We start from the raw sequence: 17,431 nt of genomic DNA on the forward strand, positions 1-17,431 counted from the left end.
CATGGCCAGACCAGGAGAAACATGAAGGGCAGAAGGAAAGGGTAGGGGCTTTGGGGTGGAGCCTGGCTTGTCACATATGGCCTTAAGTGTAACAAATGAGGCCGTGGGAGCTGTTGTCTCTATTGTTCCGCTTTACAAACCCAGGCCCACATCCAGAACCTTCCTTGGTGGAAAAAGGAAGCTGGATGGTTAGGCTGGCCCCAGTGCTCGTCCTAACAGGACCCTGGGTTGGAAATGTGGCTTTCTTGGCTCCTGGGCTGGATGAGCTCACTCCTCAGAGCTCGCTCTCCTTTTCTGGACATCGGCACTACCTTGTTATTTCTCGTCCTCTGTTCTGTCCCCTCCTCCATTATCAGTGAACTTTCCCTTATAGGTACCTGCCTCTGTCTTATAAAGAAGCAGAACGAAAACCTACTTTTTAGAACAGTTTGGCAAGGAACGAACAAGCAATGCAAATGTGTGCATGTGGATGTGTGTATGTGTGTGCTTGTGTGTGCTTGTGTGTGCATGTACATGTATGCATGTGTGTATGCCTGTGTGTATGTGTGTACATACATGCATGCATGTGTGTGGGCGTGTGTGTATGTGTATGCACATGCTTGTGTGTGCGCATGTGCTCACGCGTGTGCATATGTGTATGTGCCTGTGTGTGCGAGTATGTGTGCATGTCATGTGTGTATATCCATGTGTATATATGTACCTGTGTGTATATGCATGTGTATGTGTGCCTGTGCCTGTATGCATGTATATGAGTGTACATGTGTGAATGTGCATGTGTATGTGTGAGAGAGAGAGGGAGGGAGAGAGAGTGAGAGAGAGAGAGAGAAAGAGAAGGGGGAGAGGCACTCAGTATCATCATCACAGGCTCACACACAGCGACCTCATTTCCTTCCAGGAGGCCTATTTCCTAAATGTTCTATTCTTTCTCAGTAGAGGCTGGTGACCAAGCATTTAGCACACAGGCTTTGGAGTGTTTAGGATCCAAACTGTAGTGCTGACTGTGTGTCTCCTCGGGCTCAGCTTCCCATCTCTACCTGTCCCATGCCATCATGCTGTAAGTTCTGTTTCCCTTCTTATCTTTGCATGCGTCTCTCCTCCTCCCTTGGAGGCCTTCTGGAGTTAGGGATTAGGCAGTCCATCTCCAGGTTCCCTTATCTCCACGGGATCCAGCTCCAACCCTGGGGCACTGTGTGTAGATGGTCCACACATGATCGCTGACCACTGACTTCTGGAATCTGGGGAGCAGGGCTTAGAGAGCCCCGGCTACAAACTGAGCTGCATCCAGAGAGACAGGGAAATTAGACTCCCATGTGAAATCCTCATTAATTGTGAGGAGACAATTTCCATGGGAGGGGAGATGGAAATAAAACCCAAAGCTGGGAATTCAAATGAGTTGAGGCCATGCAGAATGTGGAACATTTCATCCTCCACAGAGAACATATTCTCCTTTCAGAGGACATAACAATAGCAGTAAAAGCAGCCCTGCAGGATGAAGCACGTGAAGACTTCGCAAGTACTTAAGCAACAGCCGGTTATATATTTTTTGGATGGACCCAAACTGTTGTAAACCCCTTCACACCAGAGGAGGGAGTGCAGAACTTGGAAAGCATGCGTTAAGGCTAAGGGACTTTATTCGACACATTGTTATTTATGAAGCTTTAGACTGCATATTAAATAATTCGGTGGTCTGACTATAGTTAACGAGCAAAGGGGTTTGATGGACAAATTATGGGGGGACACTGTGGCTTTTCCTGTAACACTGTTTAACTGTTAGGAGGATCTAATAAAAGGCTGTTTTTGTGCAGAGACAAATCTGAATATACTGAGTGTGAAAGAGCTAGGCGATCCCAGAAGTCTCCACTCCCCGCCCCACCCCCCATTCCCTGTTCCTCTGCCCACCCAAGAGTCTAATGTCATGCCTTCCTCTGAATTATCTGCACTCAAGGAGGCTGATAGACCCCTCAGCGTTCAATCTCATCTTTGGAAAAGTGGGCCTCCAAGGACTCCCTGGGGGGCTGCAAGATAGAGGGAGACAGTCTAATGTGTGCTCACAGGCTGACACATCCAGCTACACCAAATAGACTGTCACAGCATGTGGCGGAAGCAGGAGGCCACCACCAGGTACAGGGGAGAGGTTCCCAAGGTGGAGGTGCATCTCTGTCTTAAGTACACGTGAAATTTCCTTAGCTCATGGCACCGCACATTCGGATGGAGCAGTTCTGGATGCAGCAGCTGCTGGTGCTGGTCTGGAGACCGTGTTTTGAGTAGAGAATTGCAAGGAAATAGTAAAACTTGATCTTTCAGCCTTTACGTTTTCTAACTGCCCCGAAAAGCCCTGTGTTAATGATCTGTGACATTTACTGTGCTTTTAGTTGCCTAAGATAGAAAAGCCGTTGAGTCTGGATATAGTGTGATCGGGATAACGTAGGTCTCGCCTAAAAGCGTTTGGGCTGGGCAGCTCTAGGGTCCTTCTGCCTTTCTGTCCCAGCATCACTATGTGATTCACAGTCAGGCTTTACCTCCTGGTACTGTACCTGAATTTCAGACAGGAGAAAGAGAAAAGAGCCAAGTCATGTGGCCTCTAAGGCTGTCTGACTTACAACACTTTCCCACATACCAACATCTATTTACTGGTCATGGGTTAGAGCCGGGTCATAAAACTGATTTCAAGTAGATACTCAGCAAGATAGCTCACTGGGTACAGTCATTTGCCACCAAGTCTGATGACCCAGGACAAACATGGTGAAAGGAGAGAACCTATTCTGGAAAAGTGTCTTCCAACCTCCAAAGGAACATTTGTGACACACATACAAGCAAGCATGCACATACATGTACATATATACACAAGCATGAACACACACATGCCCACATGCACACACATGCACATCATACAGACACATACACACACATGTACACACATACACACAAGCATGAACACATATATGCCCACATACACATATATGCACATACACAGAATATAATAAAAATATACAGTTTCTGTTCTCAAGGACCTTCCTTTTCTATAAGACAGGTAAGTGTGTTTAGCTAAAGGCTATGGAAGTTGTGATCCTGGGGAGGTGCCAGTTTCTTGGTCCTGGTAGGAAGCACACTTCTGCTTATGGGGCAGCCTGAGCTCAGCCATGATCCTGAGACCTGAATGTCTGCCTCTGAGTTCTGTGGAGCTGCCCCAGAGCTGCCCTGGCTGCACGGCTGGTTTCTCTGTGTGCTGTCTTCTTGGTTAATGCCTCGTTAGGCGTAAATTACTCGTTAGGCATAGATTCTGTTCACTATCAGCCTCAGAAGATTCATGCAACTCCAGCAGACATTTGCCTCATACCTGGTCTCCTCATGGGCATATCCCGAGCCTTCTCAGCATTTCTATCCAGGAGAGTTCCTCTGGGCCACCTCGTATCAGCAGACTGTCTATGTCATCTTCTGGGCAGCAGCATGCACGCTAAGACAATGCTGGCTTAGCTCTTCCCTGTGGCCACCAATTATGATCTGCTGCACCTGATCTGCTGTAGTGTTCACTGTTAATTCTACCCTCCTCCCATTCCAGACCCAAAAGCAAGGCACCTCACACGCTTGCTTCACCCAGGACCTCTTCTCTTTCCCCTCAAAGGCTCTTGAAAAAGTCTGGTATATGAATTCACAGTAACACGTCACTAACTGCCCAAAGTGCTCAGGTCCCTCTCTTTCCAGGAATTAGCCAAAGGCAGTCAAAGTTAGCCCAAAGCCCAAAGCCTTGTGTTCCTGACCTTACTCTACAGTGCTTTGGGGACTGGGCTACCGGCAAGGGACCCACTACTCTGAGTCCCTGTATTTGCTTCTGTTAGATAGAAACACCGAATCCACGGCAACTCAGGTTTTGAGGAGGCCCACACATGATAACACACATCAAAGGAAGCTGAGGATACATATAAAAGTCAGCCTGCTAGGAAAAGGGGCTTACTTAGCCGAGGTTAGCCATGCCCCTCAAATCCTGGAGGACTGAGGTACCGATCAACCAGGTGGAGCTAGGATGTACATTACAGTAGAGAAAGTACATTCAAGGCGGACCATGGAGGACTTTCCTGAGGGGCGGGGCTGCTCCTCTTCTCTAGCTAGCACCTGATTCCAGGGGGCCTCTGTTCAAGCCCTTCATGAGGGTGGCAGACATCTGGCCTGTGAGTAAGGGTTATGCAAATTAGCACATGGCCCTGAGGCATGCGCTCTGGAGTTGGCTTGTCCCTGGGGTGCAGTGTGAGCAGATTTATGGGCCTCCCCTCCTTTTCACTTTCACTCCCTGCCAAGAGCAGACCGATGGTCAGCCTGGTTTCCTCGAGGCTAGTTTCTCCTGCTCTGTGATATCCCCAATCCCTGAAGCTATGACCTGGAGCTAGGTGTCACCCAGGGAGCCCCTTGCTATTAGCTGCCTTTCTCCTCCCCCAGATGCTGCTGCTGGAAGCTCCCAGGACACCCATCCCCCTTCCCCTCGTACTGTCTGTGTACTGTCTCCTGTTGTATATGATACTGCTTAGGGGTCTGTGTGCCAAGGGCAAGATTTCTGTCCGGAAAGCTCTTATCTTTGCCCGGAACCAGCTGCTCTACTCATGACCACCCATCTCCCATCCTCTACTGAGCAAATTCTTCCTTGGGGCAGATAGTGGTAATGGGGGTAAAACTGCTGCACACAGGGTGACTTTGGGGAGGGAAGAAGCCTATACAGAAGGCTTGTATTCTAATGTCTTCATAAGGCACCAACAACCAGTCACCATAGGATTCAGACCTGGGAGATATTTTTCTTTGCCGAAAACACAGGGAACCACATGAGCTACTTACACATACTTACTTCCTTGGTTCTCAGAAATCTTAATGCAAAATCAGTGTTCAAGGGCAGTGCTCCACCAAGCCTAGGCCTTTTTTTTCCCTCTGTGTGTTCTTACCAGGATGCAGGGCTTCGACGTTCAGTGTATGTATATACCTGGTACGGTGTTAGGGGCTGCGATGCAGTGACTGCTGGCAAGACGTACCAAGGTCCTGCCCTCCATAAACTCAGAGACGTGCAGCAGATCCTCAGAAGCCAGCAGCTGTGCAGTGTAGACATAGAACTACTTTGAGATGAGTGGATGTCTTGGGTGCCTTGGAGAGATGAGAGGAGGGGGAGCAGGAGAGGGATCGGGAAGGGGAGAGGAAAGGGGGAGGGAGAAAGAAAGGGTCAGACAGAGCAGCCTATAGGAAGCATCACTGGAAAGAGGATGGGCAGGGCTGCCAGACAAGAGACAGGACACCCAGTGAAATCCAGATTTTACATAAACAAGAAGTGCATTTTTTAAAAAGTAAAAGTATGCCCCAAATATTCTATGGGGCACACTTACACTGCAGATGACTTATGGTTTATCTAAACTTCAAATCTGACTGGACATCCTATTTTTTACTTATAAGTTTGTGGACCATAGAGAAAAATGCACATACAAACAAAACCCCAAGAGATGGGGAAGGTCAGAGGGTGGCAGGAAGTGAAGCCAGGGGAGCACTTTGAAGGACGTGCACTGACATCCTGATACTGCTGGACTCCATCCTGCAGACCTGGGATAAAGTCAACTTAATCCGAGGTCTCTGAGGATTTAAATCATAGAACTAGTTGACTACTTTTCTTTCTCTCTTTCTTTCCTTCTTTCTTTCTTTCTTTCTTTCTTTCTTTCTTTTTTTTTTTTACAAATTTGTGTCTAAATTGTGCTATTTAACTCTGATTTCTTTCTCTCTTTCTTTCTTTTATGATTATTCTCTCTCTCTCTCTCTCTCTCTCTCTCTCTCTCTCTCTCTCTCTCTCTCTCTCTCTCTCTTTACAGTCCAGTCCTTATTCCCCCTTCAGGTCCAGGTCCACCCTCTGTTCACCATCCCATACCTCCCCTGCCTTGTCTCCAAAAGGATGTGCCCACCCACCACCCTCACTCCACTAGTCCTCCCCAGTCCCTGGGGCCCCAAGTCTCTCTAAGGTTGGGTGTGTCTTCTCTCACTGAGGCCAGACCAGGCAGCCCTCTGCTGTATATGTGTCAGGAGCCTCATATCAGCTAGTGTATGCTGCCTGGTTGGTGGCTAAGTGTCTGAGAGATCTTGGGGGTCCAGGTTAGTTGAGACTGCTGGTCTTCCTATGGGGTCACCCTCCTCCTCAGCTTCTTCCAGCCTTTTCTTAATTCAACTACAGGGATCTTCAGCTTCTGTCCATTGGTTGGGTGTAAGTCTCTGCATCTGACTCTTTCAGCTGCTTGTTGGGCCTCTCAGAGGGCAGCCAAGTTAGGCTCCTGTGTGTAAGCACACCATAGCATCAGCAGTAGTGTCAGGCCTTGGGGCTTCCCCTTGAGCTGGATCCCAATTTGGGCCAGTCTCTGTACCTCCTTTTCCTCATGCTCTTCTCCACTTTTGTCCCTGCAGTTCTTTCAGACAGGAACAATTATGGGTCAGAGTTTTTGACTGTGGGACGTCAACCACATCCCTCACTTGATGCCCTGTCTTTCTGCTGGAGGTGGGCTCTACAAGCTCCCTCTCCCTATTGTCGGGCATTTCATCTAAGGTTCCTCCCTTTGAGTCCTGAGAGTCTCTCACCTCCCAGGTCTCTGGTACATTCTAGAGGTCCCCCCCACCTCCTGCCTCTGGAGGTTGACTGTTTCCATTTTTTTTCTGCTGACCCTCAGGGAACTTGATTCTTTCTGGAAGATAGTACTTAGTTCACAGTTCATAGATTTGTAAACAAATTGCAATATTCAGGAATGAATAAAGGTGTGTAGGTTCAATTTCACAAAGAACCTCCTGGAGAGTGGGGAGGTTTATCTTTGATCAGAGAAGCAGGGATAGTGACCTTAGCGTCTCATGGCAGCTAAGGTCTTCCCAGGACCACTGCTGGGCTGAAGGTAGAAAAGAAGGCTATGCCACCTGAGGGGAAGTAATTACTGGGCGTGAAAGCTCCCCTGCAGGGAAGAAAGAACATTCTAGTGGACTGCATCCACAGTGGCTGTGTCCCAAAGACAGTGAGATGGTCTGAGAGTAACAGTGAGATTTGCAGCTGCTCCAGCTGAGAACGGTCCTAAGGGATGTATACATTGGGATGGCCTTTGGTCCTGACCCCCTTCCCCTCTCTTATCTCCCATTCTGTGAAAGCCTTCTGTGCAATAAGTCCCCTTCCTATCGTCATGTCGTTGTTTGTGTGTGACCCCTGGCATTCCACCAGAATTGCTTGCTTGCATGCACATCCACGGCAAGTTATTTACCGGGGCACTTACAAGTGGCTACAACACCCTCTATTTTTAGCAAACTTTTGATGCCGATAGAGTCTCTGGGAGGAGATGGACGTCATGCCTCCCCTCACTCCCCATCACAATTAAACGTTGCTGGGCCCAGTCTTGTGCAGTTAACCACAGCTGCAGTGGGTGAGCTCGACACTGCAGTGGGCATGCCATGTCCAGAAGATGCTGGTTTTTGTCTCCCCGTCCTTTGGCCCTTACATTCTTTCTGCTTCCTCTTCTGAGACTCTCCCTGAGCTCTGGAGGAGGAAATCCAGATGTCCTGTTCAGGGTCAAGCACTGCGTAGTCACATTTTGACCAGTTGTGAGTCTCTGCACTAACTGCTACCTGCTGCACATGAAGTTTCTCTGACGAAAGCTGAGAGCAGCACTAATCCATGGCTATAAACATGAGTATTGAGAACAGGTTGGCGTTACAACTGTTATGGTTTGCATATGCTTGGCCCGGGGAGTGGCACTATTTGGAGGTGTGGCCTTCTTGGAGTGGGTGTGGCCTGTCACTGTGGGCGGGGGCTTTAAGACCCTCATCTTAGCTGTCTGGAAGCCGGTCTTCTCTAGTTGCCTTTGGAATAAGAGGTGGAACTCTCAGTTTCTCCTGCCCCATGCCTGACTGGATGCTGCCATGCTCCTGCTTTGATGACAATGGACTGAACCTCTGAACCTGTAAGCCAGCCCCAATTAAATGTTGTCCTTATAAGAGTTGCCTTGGTCGTGGTGTCTGTTCACAGCAGTAAAACCCTAAGACAATGACCATTTGGCTAAATAATAGTAGTAGCTTCCCTTTTAGGACCTTTGACCTCTCTATCATGATCTTCTCATAGGTTCACAGAACCAGGCCTGACTAAGGTTTTAAGATTATTTCCAGACTTTCCCATAGCCACCGAGGGACAAGTCAGTTGGTAAAGGAGTCAGGAGATTCAAAGTTACTCACCCAAAGGTGGACTGGAGAAGTCTGTCTCAGGACACAGCCCCATCTTTTGTGATATCTCACATTGAGTACTGTGTTAAGGCATTCATACGTGACTGGAAGTGTACCTCATACCATCCTGGATACTGGTAATTTAATAATTTTGGGGGTGGGGTGGGGAGGACAGGGTTTCACTGTGTAGTCCTGGTCAGCCTCAAGTTTACAGAGACCTGTCTGTCTGAGCATTCACATCCTCTGCTTTACAAGCATCGGAGTACAGCCGAATACACATGCATATTAAATAGCTTTGCACGACAAGCAGGCTACCTTCAGAGACACAGGGTGTGTACTTCATGGGAGCTGGAAGCATGTTGGGGGCATGACATAGTTCCTAACTCAGAGGCTCACACTACTCTTTTCTGTCTTATGTTAGAGCCACCATACCCACCCGGCCATGGGCAGGAGCCCTCTGTCTTCCGCAGCTCTGCCAACTGGTGAGCGTATGCTGTTCTTATTCCTGGACAGGATGAAAGTTACTGGTGAAACAATAAGAGGATGGAAGAGGAGCCAAGGCCTAGGGAGCTTCCTCCTCATCCAGTTTTAAGTTCTCTGTGTGAAGAGGGGCAACCAGCAAGATACTGGGAGGCTCCTCTGTGACCCTCGGTCTCCTGTCAGCTTTAGATTAGTAAATGTTCCCTGAAGCCATGGAAGAGCCTATTCCAATCTTCATGTACAGGCACTTCAATGTGTGGAAACAAAACAAAACAAAACAAAACACGGAGCTTTCCCAAGGTGAGAAAGGAAAGGCAGGGTATAGAGCTCCATTTTCATCCCTGCTCACTTAAGCTATTAGGGCAGGAAGAAGCTGTGGCATTCTCCTGGTTTAAAGTCCTCAAACTTAGACACCAAGGTTTCTGGGAGCAGTGCTAGGACAATAGCATTTTAAACACCCTTTGTTCTAGAATTTTCTCCTGTGTATACACTATCAGAGTAAGAGAGATTAGAATTTAAAGTGTGAGACCTGGTGACCTGAAAACTAGGGAGTAGGCACAGACACTGTCCTGTAGTGTGGCCTACAGGGACGTCTTTCATCTCAAAGGGATGGACATCTATTTAGATCAGGACTCAGAGACTTCCCTTCCCAGCTGGACCTTAGAAGGATTCAGAAATATACAACTACTGACATTTCTTATCCAACCTGATAGTTGTGCCTATAGCCTAGCCCCAGAGGGCAAAGCAGAGTGGTGAACACAGGAGACATCAAAATCAACAAAGCTGACTGGATGTAAGTTAGTTCTTCCTGTGAATGGACGTATGACGGCTTCCGAAGCCACCCGAGGTGGAGTCCCCTCCATTCGTTCTCAGCATTGTAACTGAAGGGAGAGCCAAATTCTCCTGCTATTTGGGAGAATGGTACACAGGTGAGTGAGGGGGTGGGTGAATTAATCTTGAGATTAAAGCAGAGGGCAAAGGCTGTTGTTTATCTACCAACACGAATCTTTCCAGAGGATAAGCGAACAGACATCTGAGCCTGGAAAGAGGATCTGGCCTGGGGAGAGAACAAGGACGCTCTCTAGCAAGCAGTTTCAGCCCTGACTGCTACTGAATGGAGACACAGTCGCCTGCCCTCTGTGCTCTCTGAAGAATGTGGCTCCCCAGCTCCTGAGGGAGGACAGCACTGAGGACTGTTTCTTGATTAACCCCTGGCCATCCGTAGCTTTGCTCTGCATGACTTTTTTCCTTACCCAAACGTGCCTGTTTGGCTCTGGGCCTCTCTCATTGGCCTAGGAAGGACAGGCATGTTGACCACCTGCTGCAACTGCAGTAGAGTCACAGCATCAACGTGTGTGTGATTGCTTTAAGAAGGTATCCCCTCATCTTTGCAAGCTCCAGAGTTTTTACTTGGAACGGAGAGATTGGGTCTATTGAGTTGAAAGCAAGGGTCCCCATAGCTTTATAAACAAGCTGCCTGGGTCAGCAGCATCTCCAACCGGGTTGGGCCTTGCAAGTAGGTGTGGCAGCCCATTTGCCACCCAGTATGGCAACACACTTCATCCACAGGCTAACCCCTCCACCCACCCTGAAGAACACAGAATGTGGAGATCCAGAGAACTTCACTGACTGCTTGTGCGGTCTACTCTCTTGATCCCACCCCTAGCTCTCTGAATTTAAGGGGAGTATTTGGAACACTCAAGCAATTCCCAGGGAGGTGTGTGTGTGTGTGTGTGTGTGTGTGTGTGTGTGTGTGTGTGTGTCGGGGGGAGGAATAGGGGGCAGGTGTGCGTGGGGGGGGGGCTGGCGGACTCAGCTATTCCTGCTTGCTTGGCTTCTGCCTTATGGGGGAGGGGGCGACACACCTTTGGGTTTGACCTCTGAATTAGCGTATGTATCTGACCGATACAGTTGGTATCCACCCAGTCATGCTGGTATTTTTAGGGCTTTGGCTTTCTAATCCACAAACATGTCTCTCTGTGTGTATGTTTGTGCACAGATGTGTTGTCTGCAGAGCTGAGACTTTAGTAGGGTCTTTAAAAACATAGTTTAAAAATGTAAACCGTCCTCGGGAGCTAACAACTACGTAACCAATCTTTTCCTCCACCGTGAGCCTCTTTCCCGTTCTGCCTTCCATCACCTGGAAAGATGTTGCATTTTGAACACATCCACAAGCACCACGTTTGCAAAAGCCCAGACTCCTGGGAAATTTAAAAGATCTTTCCAAGTTCAGTCTGCCCATCCAGCAGCTGGGAAGCAGCCTGTCTCTTTACATAAGATTAAAACCATGGAGCGAAGGGTTTGCTAGTCTGTTGCGTTGTTCCTTGGAATTAGGAAAACGAGTAGAAAAAAAGTCTTCACAGTCGCATCAATTTGCAAGTATTAAGAGTCCCTTTCTTTTTCTTCTTCTTTTTTTTTTTAAGCAAACCGATTCACGATAATTACAGCGTCCAACACCGTCTCCACCCACCCCGCACTTCAAACCACTCTCTTCCCTTTGCATTTGCCTCCCTCGAAAGTACTTGCTTAGTTTTTGGTTTTGCTTTTTAAGGGGTGTTGACCTGGGTTTAGGTCTAGTAAACCGATCCCTCTGGCCGGCTCGGCGATTGGTTAACTGCGCGGCTGACTGACGGCGGTGTGGAGAGCGGCTCCCGGCAGCGCGGAGCTGATTGGCTGCGCGCGGGGAGATCCAGGGCTCGGCCACCCGCACACCGCGCACTCGAGCTGCAGCGTCGCAAGTAGGTGCAGCAGCCCGCAGCCCGCCGCGCCTCCGCGAGCCGGGACGGCACTCGGTCCCGCGCGCTCCCCGCCCCGCGCCAGCCCCGCCGCGGCGACCTGCGGCAGCCGAGGACCCCATCGATCGGATACCCGGGGCGCAGCTCGCGGCCGCGAGCAGGACGGGGCCGGGCACTGCGCCTTTGTCCCCGGAGGCTCCGGGAAGTTTGCAGCGGGACGCGCGCGTGAAGGCAGCGTGGGCAGCCCGGACGTCGCCAAGCAGCATGGGCGTCGGGCGCAGCGCGCGGGGTCGCGGCGGGGCCGCCTCGGGCGTGCTGCTGGCGTTGGCCGCCGCGCTGCTGGCCGCGGGTTCGGCCAGCGAGTACGACTACGTGAGCTTCCAGTCGGACATCGGCTCGTATCAGAGCGGGCGCTTCTACACTAAGCCCCCGCAGTGCGTGGACATCCCCGTGGACCTGCGGCTGTGCCACAACGTGGGCTACAAGAAGATGGTGCTGCCCAACCTGCTGGAGCACGAGACCATGGCAGAGGTGAAGCAGCAGGCCAGCAGCTGGGTGCCGCTGCTCAACAAGAACTGCCACATGGGCACCCAGGTCTTCCTCTGCTCGCTCTTCGCGCCCGTCTGTCTGGACCGGCCCATCTACCCGTGTCGCTGGCTCTGCGAGGCCGTGCGCAACTCCTGCGAGCCGGTCATGCAGTTCTTCGGCTTCTACTGGCCCGAGATGCTCAAATGTGACAAGTTCCCCGAGGGCGACGTCTGCATCGCCATGACCCCGCCCAATGCCACCGAAGCCTCGAAACCCCAAGGTAAGGGTGCACCTTCCCACGCCCGCGAACCCCCGCGCCCAGTCGCACTGGCCCCGGGCTCTAGAAGGAAAAGCCCGGGAGTCGCGCACCGCAACCCGCAAGGTGTGCAGACGCGATCCCGAAAGCTTCTGGGAGGCCCAGGCGTCGCTTGGCGCTTCTCCCGACCCAGGTACTCCGTGATTGCTGGGGAGTCTCGGCCCGGGGGAGGCCTGGAGCTGCTCTTCTTAAGCTCCGGTCTATTTTCCATACCTGAAACAAAGCAAAGCTTAAGTTTTAAATAAAAGGAGGACGTCCATCTCTTCAGGGAGAGCGCGGGGCCCTCATCCAAAACTGTTAACATCCTAGATAGACACTGCTCCCTTGGAAAACCACTCGCTCAAACTACAAAAACAAACAAACAAAACAACTCCAAAACCTCAGACTGAGGGATTTATTTTCATAAGTTTGTAAACTATTTTTTTTCTAAAAACAAAACAATCAACAAGAAATCCTCTCTGCTTGGCTGATCTTGCAGTCGTGTTGCAGAACTGGCTGAGGAAAGTTTAGAAAGCGCAACTTCTGTTTCTTCGCCTCTAAATTCAGGCAGCATCCTTGAGTTTAGCAAACCTGAGGGCCAGTGTGTGTGTGTGTGTGTGTGTGTGTGTGTGTGTATGCAAAAACCTCTCGTTGCACCAGCCTTGCATACCCCTGCCTCTCTCCTTAACACAAATCCTTAGGTAATTAGAAAGATAAAAATGTAATTAGCTCATTGTTTATCTCCTCCTGGGGGGTGGGTGGGGTGGGGAGTGAGGACCTGCAAATTGGGCGATGCAAATACTGAACCCTGGGGGACCAGAATTTCTCTTGGGAACCCCGTGTTTAGAGGGAAATTTTCATGTGAGAAGGAAAAAGAAAATCTGGAGATTCAAACACAACAAAACCAGAAACACACACAGACCCCATAGGTGCACCACAGCAGCCTGGTGGTGTGAACCCCGACTGGGTTCATTCCTGTGGAGTGAGCCTCAGGAATATATAACAGATATTCTTGTTTAGCGTCCCTTGTCACAGAAGCGGGTGCCTCCCGGCCATTTCTGAAGGGGAGACTTTACTTGTCTTGAAGTGTTGAGCGACTTGGCTTTCTGAAGCTGGGTCTTAGTCTCTTGGTGTACAGCCCAGGCTGGTCTTGAACACAAATTCTTCCTGTTTCAACCTCCTCATTTCTAGGATTACAGGCAGGCACTCACTGCCAAGTGCCTCTCATTGCTGCCTCATCTAGCTGCCTCAGCGTGAGGACTGGGGTAGGCATGAGGAAAGTTTGAAGGCTCCTATTCATTCTAGAAAGGAAGGTAGGTCCAAAGTGACTGCCCTTGTCTGGCGTGGGAGCCAGCCTGTAAGGTGAAATGGTAGCCCTGGGCACCTCTGTCCTCAGGGCTGGTATGTGTAGCCATTTGAGGTGGCTCACTGGGGTTGAGCATTTCCCTAGACCAGCACTGTGTCTTCTATCCCCATTGAGCACCCCCAACCCCCTGCAGACCACAGTTTCCTTTCTAGCTCCTGCCTGCCAGGCCAGCCTGTGACCAGCTTTGCTTGAATTCTGTCCATTCCTCATGGCCACTGATTGACTGCCCTTTGCTGGGGCTATTGGTGGGCTTAAAGTAGAAGCCTGTGAGAAGCAGCTTTGTGTAAAGGGTCTGATGTTTGCAGGCAAGAGGACACGGTGGGGGTGGTGCTGTTTCTGAGGGAGAGTCCACGAAAACAAGTGCCACCAAGGGCAGGGCAAGGGCACACTCACCCTCACCCATTTGTGGATGTCTCTGCGTGGTTCCACGACTCTGGTTCCTCCTTGCCTGGTGCTCAGATGGAGGAATTCTTTGCTGAATCAAGGTGTGTGTGTGTGTGTGTGTGTGCGCGCACACGTGCGCACGCTTGTATTGGTGTGTGTATTGATGCGTGTGTACTGTTTGTGTGTGTATTGGTGTATGTGTGTGTGTGTGCTTGTATTGGTGTGAGTGTGTGTGTACTGATGTGTGTGTACTGGTTGTGTGTGTATTGGTGTGTGTGTGTATTGGTGTGAGTATGTGCGTGTGTGTGCTGTCTGGCAGGAGTGTGATAAAAATCTTAAGTGATTTTAGCTTTTTGTGAAAGGTACCAGTGTCTGCTGAGAGACATCATTAGAAGGGTGCTCCACAGGACGGACGCCCACTTTTGCCCCACAGGGCTGTCCAATTATCAGTTGAGTGTTAAGCTGTCTATGGGAAAAGGTTAAGACAAATGACACTACTGGTCCTCAGAACCTTAGGCTGGTGGCTCTGGAATAAGTCCTGGACCTTTGGGATGATAGTAAGTTTCACACAGGTGCCTTGTTCTCTTGCTCATCTATCCTGTATTCCTAGTACGGAAATCTAAATTTTCAAGACAGCATCACACCTTTGAATAAGCTTGGACACAGGTTTTGGGAGTATTGGAAAGCCCCTTGTTATTAAAGGTAAGCCCAGTCATGAGAAATGAGCCAAAGACTTTTTTTTTTTTCTCTTTCAAACAGTGTCTGCTCATGGTACCTTAGCTTCTGTCGGGGAAAAGCAATTACGTTGTCCATCCCGGGAAACTGACTTCTAAGTCTTGGACATACATTACACTCATTTAATAAATTGTCGTTCTCCTACCCTGCCAGGTTTCACTGAGATGTAAGAGCGAGCCCGTCTTGTTCAGTCCTGTTGTTTAGGCATGTTGTGCATTAAATCAGCCAGGTTAAGTCACAGACTGGAGAGGCGGGTGAGCCCTGGCTTCTCCCTGACTTCCTCCTCTTCCCTTTGGGAGCAAGCTGCCCAGGGGAGATTGATCTCCCTGCTTTGGCCTCTCCCTTCCCCCACCTCTCTCTCCCCCACTCTCTCCTTGTACACATTGATTTCACAAAGTAATCTTAATCTAGACTCCAGTGTTGGCCTTTCTCCTCCATTTCCTCATACCCATTAAGTATTTCATGCATTTTCTTTGCACTTGACCGCCATGATTCCGTTTACCTGTCCAATGGACGTCTCAGTCGCTTGCTCCTGTGAGGCAGCCTTGCAGGGCCCCAGAGACACAGGAGGGGCAGAGATTAATATTGCATTACCTCTCTCTCTCTCTCTCTCTCTCTCTCTCTCTCTCTCTCTCTCTCTCTCTCTCTCTTCCCAGCTCTTAGCTGGGAGTACTGAGAGGAGGGAAAGACACATAGAGAATTCACAGTGATCCACCCCTCACCCTGCATGCTCCCCCCACCCCCAACCCCCAGAAGCCACTGAGAATGCTTGCAGGCTGGGCTCAATCCAGAGATTGAAACTCTCGTCCTGTTGGAGTACAGAGCCTGGAAATGCCAGTTGAGTTTTGGGGAGTATGAAGGAGGCCTAGAGTGCCTTGTTCAGCATTTTACACCTTTGAACTTTGCAATGTGATAACTTCTACTTAAAAAAAAAAAAAAAAGAAAAGAAAAGAAAAAAAAAGCCACTACATAAACAGAGGAAACCCAAACACACTGTTGATTTAGGTCACATGGTTCCGTCTATAACTTCCTTTCCTTTTTTTTTCTTACTTTACATGGAAAGTAGACACCATGATGGAGATTTCTGGGAAAGGTTTGTTTGTTTGTTTTGTTTGTTTGTTTGTTTGTTTGTTGTTTTGTCGGAAACATTACTTCCAGAACCTAACTACAAGCTCTGGGAGCGAAACCGGTGTATTTCCAACATCTGGCCCAAAGAGGCTCGCTTAGCCTCTGCTTGCACGGCGCTTCCTTCTACGCCTAAAATTTGAAAGGCAGCTGCCAGAGTGTGGTACATGTGGGAGAGAACTGGTAGATACAGACTGGAGATGTGTTCTCAGCCTTGGAGGGAGAGGCCTGGGGAGCAGCAGGTCCCAAGGGTGCCCATTTTACAACCTGAGCCCTGATGGGGAGGGGGAGAGATCAGAACCGGTGTTGGTGAAACCTATGGGATGGGAAAGGAAAGCCAGCGAACCTCCCTTTGGCTTCTGACTCAGGGCGACTTTCTTTCAGCTCCAGCCAGGCTCTAGCCTCCAGTGTCCAGGGTGAACTATGTTTAGGTTTTCTAGGCCATCAGTAAACTGTGCATCGTTTGGTAGACAATGAGCAGCGGAGAAGGAATTCAATCCTTGAAGAAGTCTCCTATAAACACAACGTCTCCGCCCTGGCAAAGAGGCCTCTAAAGCCCCTTCCTATGGGGGTCTAACTGCACACGCACGCACGCACGCACGCACGCACGCACGCACGCACACACGCATCTCTTCAAAGCACTTCATGAAAGATCATCCAAAGGGTTTCCTTCCTGGCCAGCTCTGTCCTCCATTTGGTGGCTCTTGCTAGTTCCTCCCCTCCCCCACCCCACAACCTATAGCATTTCAGGGTCCTGGGCTCGAGTAATTGAGTATTACTGTTCTCTTGGTCCTAGAGACCTGGTCAGATTGATGGGCTGTCTCGTTCAGAATCTGCAGATGGGGAAGGGCTGGAATCAGAGGGGGCAAGATAAAGGGAAGGGGGAAGACCTAGAAACAATTCATGAGAAGACCTATTTTGGCTTATAAGCTGGTTTATTTTGTTTGTTTTTGTTTTGTTTTAGCTTTTTTTTCCCCTCAGGTACCCCCAGCAGCCTGGACCTGCCCCTACCTAACTCAAATAGCAGTTGAATAAATAACCGTCACATTCAGCCTATCTAGGCCTGAATGTTGGACGAAAGCACTCGTCTGCTTGTGCGTTTGGTTCTGAGTTCAGAAACCCTTCACTGCCACTCACAGGAAGCCTTTCAGGAGCCCAGAAGACCTCCGGTGCTTGTTAACCTGGCTCCTGCCTGGCCTGTTGTCCGGGGGTCCCCATCACTATGACTTACGGCGTCTGTTTCTGCTTGTTTTCCCTTGCTAGGTACAACAGTGTGTCCTCCGTGTGACAACGAGTTGAAATCGGAAGCCATCATTGAACACCTCTGTGCAAGCGAGTTTGGTAAGACAGAGTTCCAGCCTCCTGTGGGGCTTTGGGATCCCTGCCTTTCCCTGTTCCGTATTCCCCACCCCCAACCCCCACCCCATGAAGACATGGGCTCATGGGAACATAGTGTTTGAGCTTCACATCTTCTGCCTCCACCCTCTCATTTTCTCTCTTAGGCAAAAGGAAGTCTGTCTAGGCAGAGTGAGCATGGACCATCTTTTGTCCATGGCTGTCCTGGAACTCGCTCTGTAGACCAGG

At 49.8% G+C, this 17,431-nt stretch overlaps 1 protein-coding gene across 1 annotated transcript in view; it reads left to right on the forward strand.

Moving 5' to 3' along the window:
• Nucleotides 1-11,417: 11,417 nt before the first annotated feature.
• Nucleotides 11,418-17,431, forward strand: part of Sfrp1 (secreted frizzled related protein 1) — a 39,028-nt gene continuing 33,014 nt past the window's right edge. Inside the window, exons 1-2 of the mRNA XM_034520006.2 lie at nt 11,418-12,222; nt 17,111-17,188. Of these exons, the coding sequence (XP_034375897.1) occupies nt 11,679-12,222; nt 17,111-17,188 (622 nt within the window). The 5' untranslated portion in view covers nt 11,418-11,678. The remainder of the gene's footprint in view (nt 12,223-17,110; nt 17,189-17,431) is intronic.

Source organism: Arvicanthis niloticus, chromosome 16 (assembly GCF_011762505.2).
Source record: "Arvicanthis niloticus isolate mArvNil1 chromosome 16, mArvNil1.pat.X, whole genome shotgun sequence".
Classification (NCBI taxonomy): Eukaryota; Metazoa; Chordata; class Mammalia; order Rodentia; family Muridae; genus Arvicanthis; species Arvicanthis niloticus.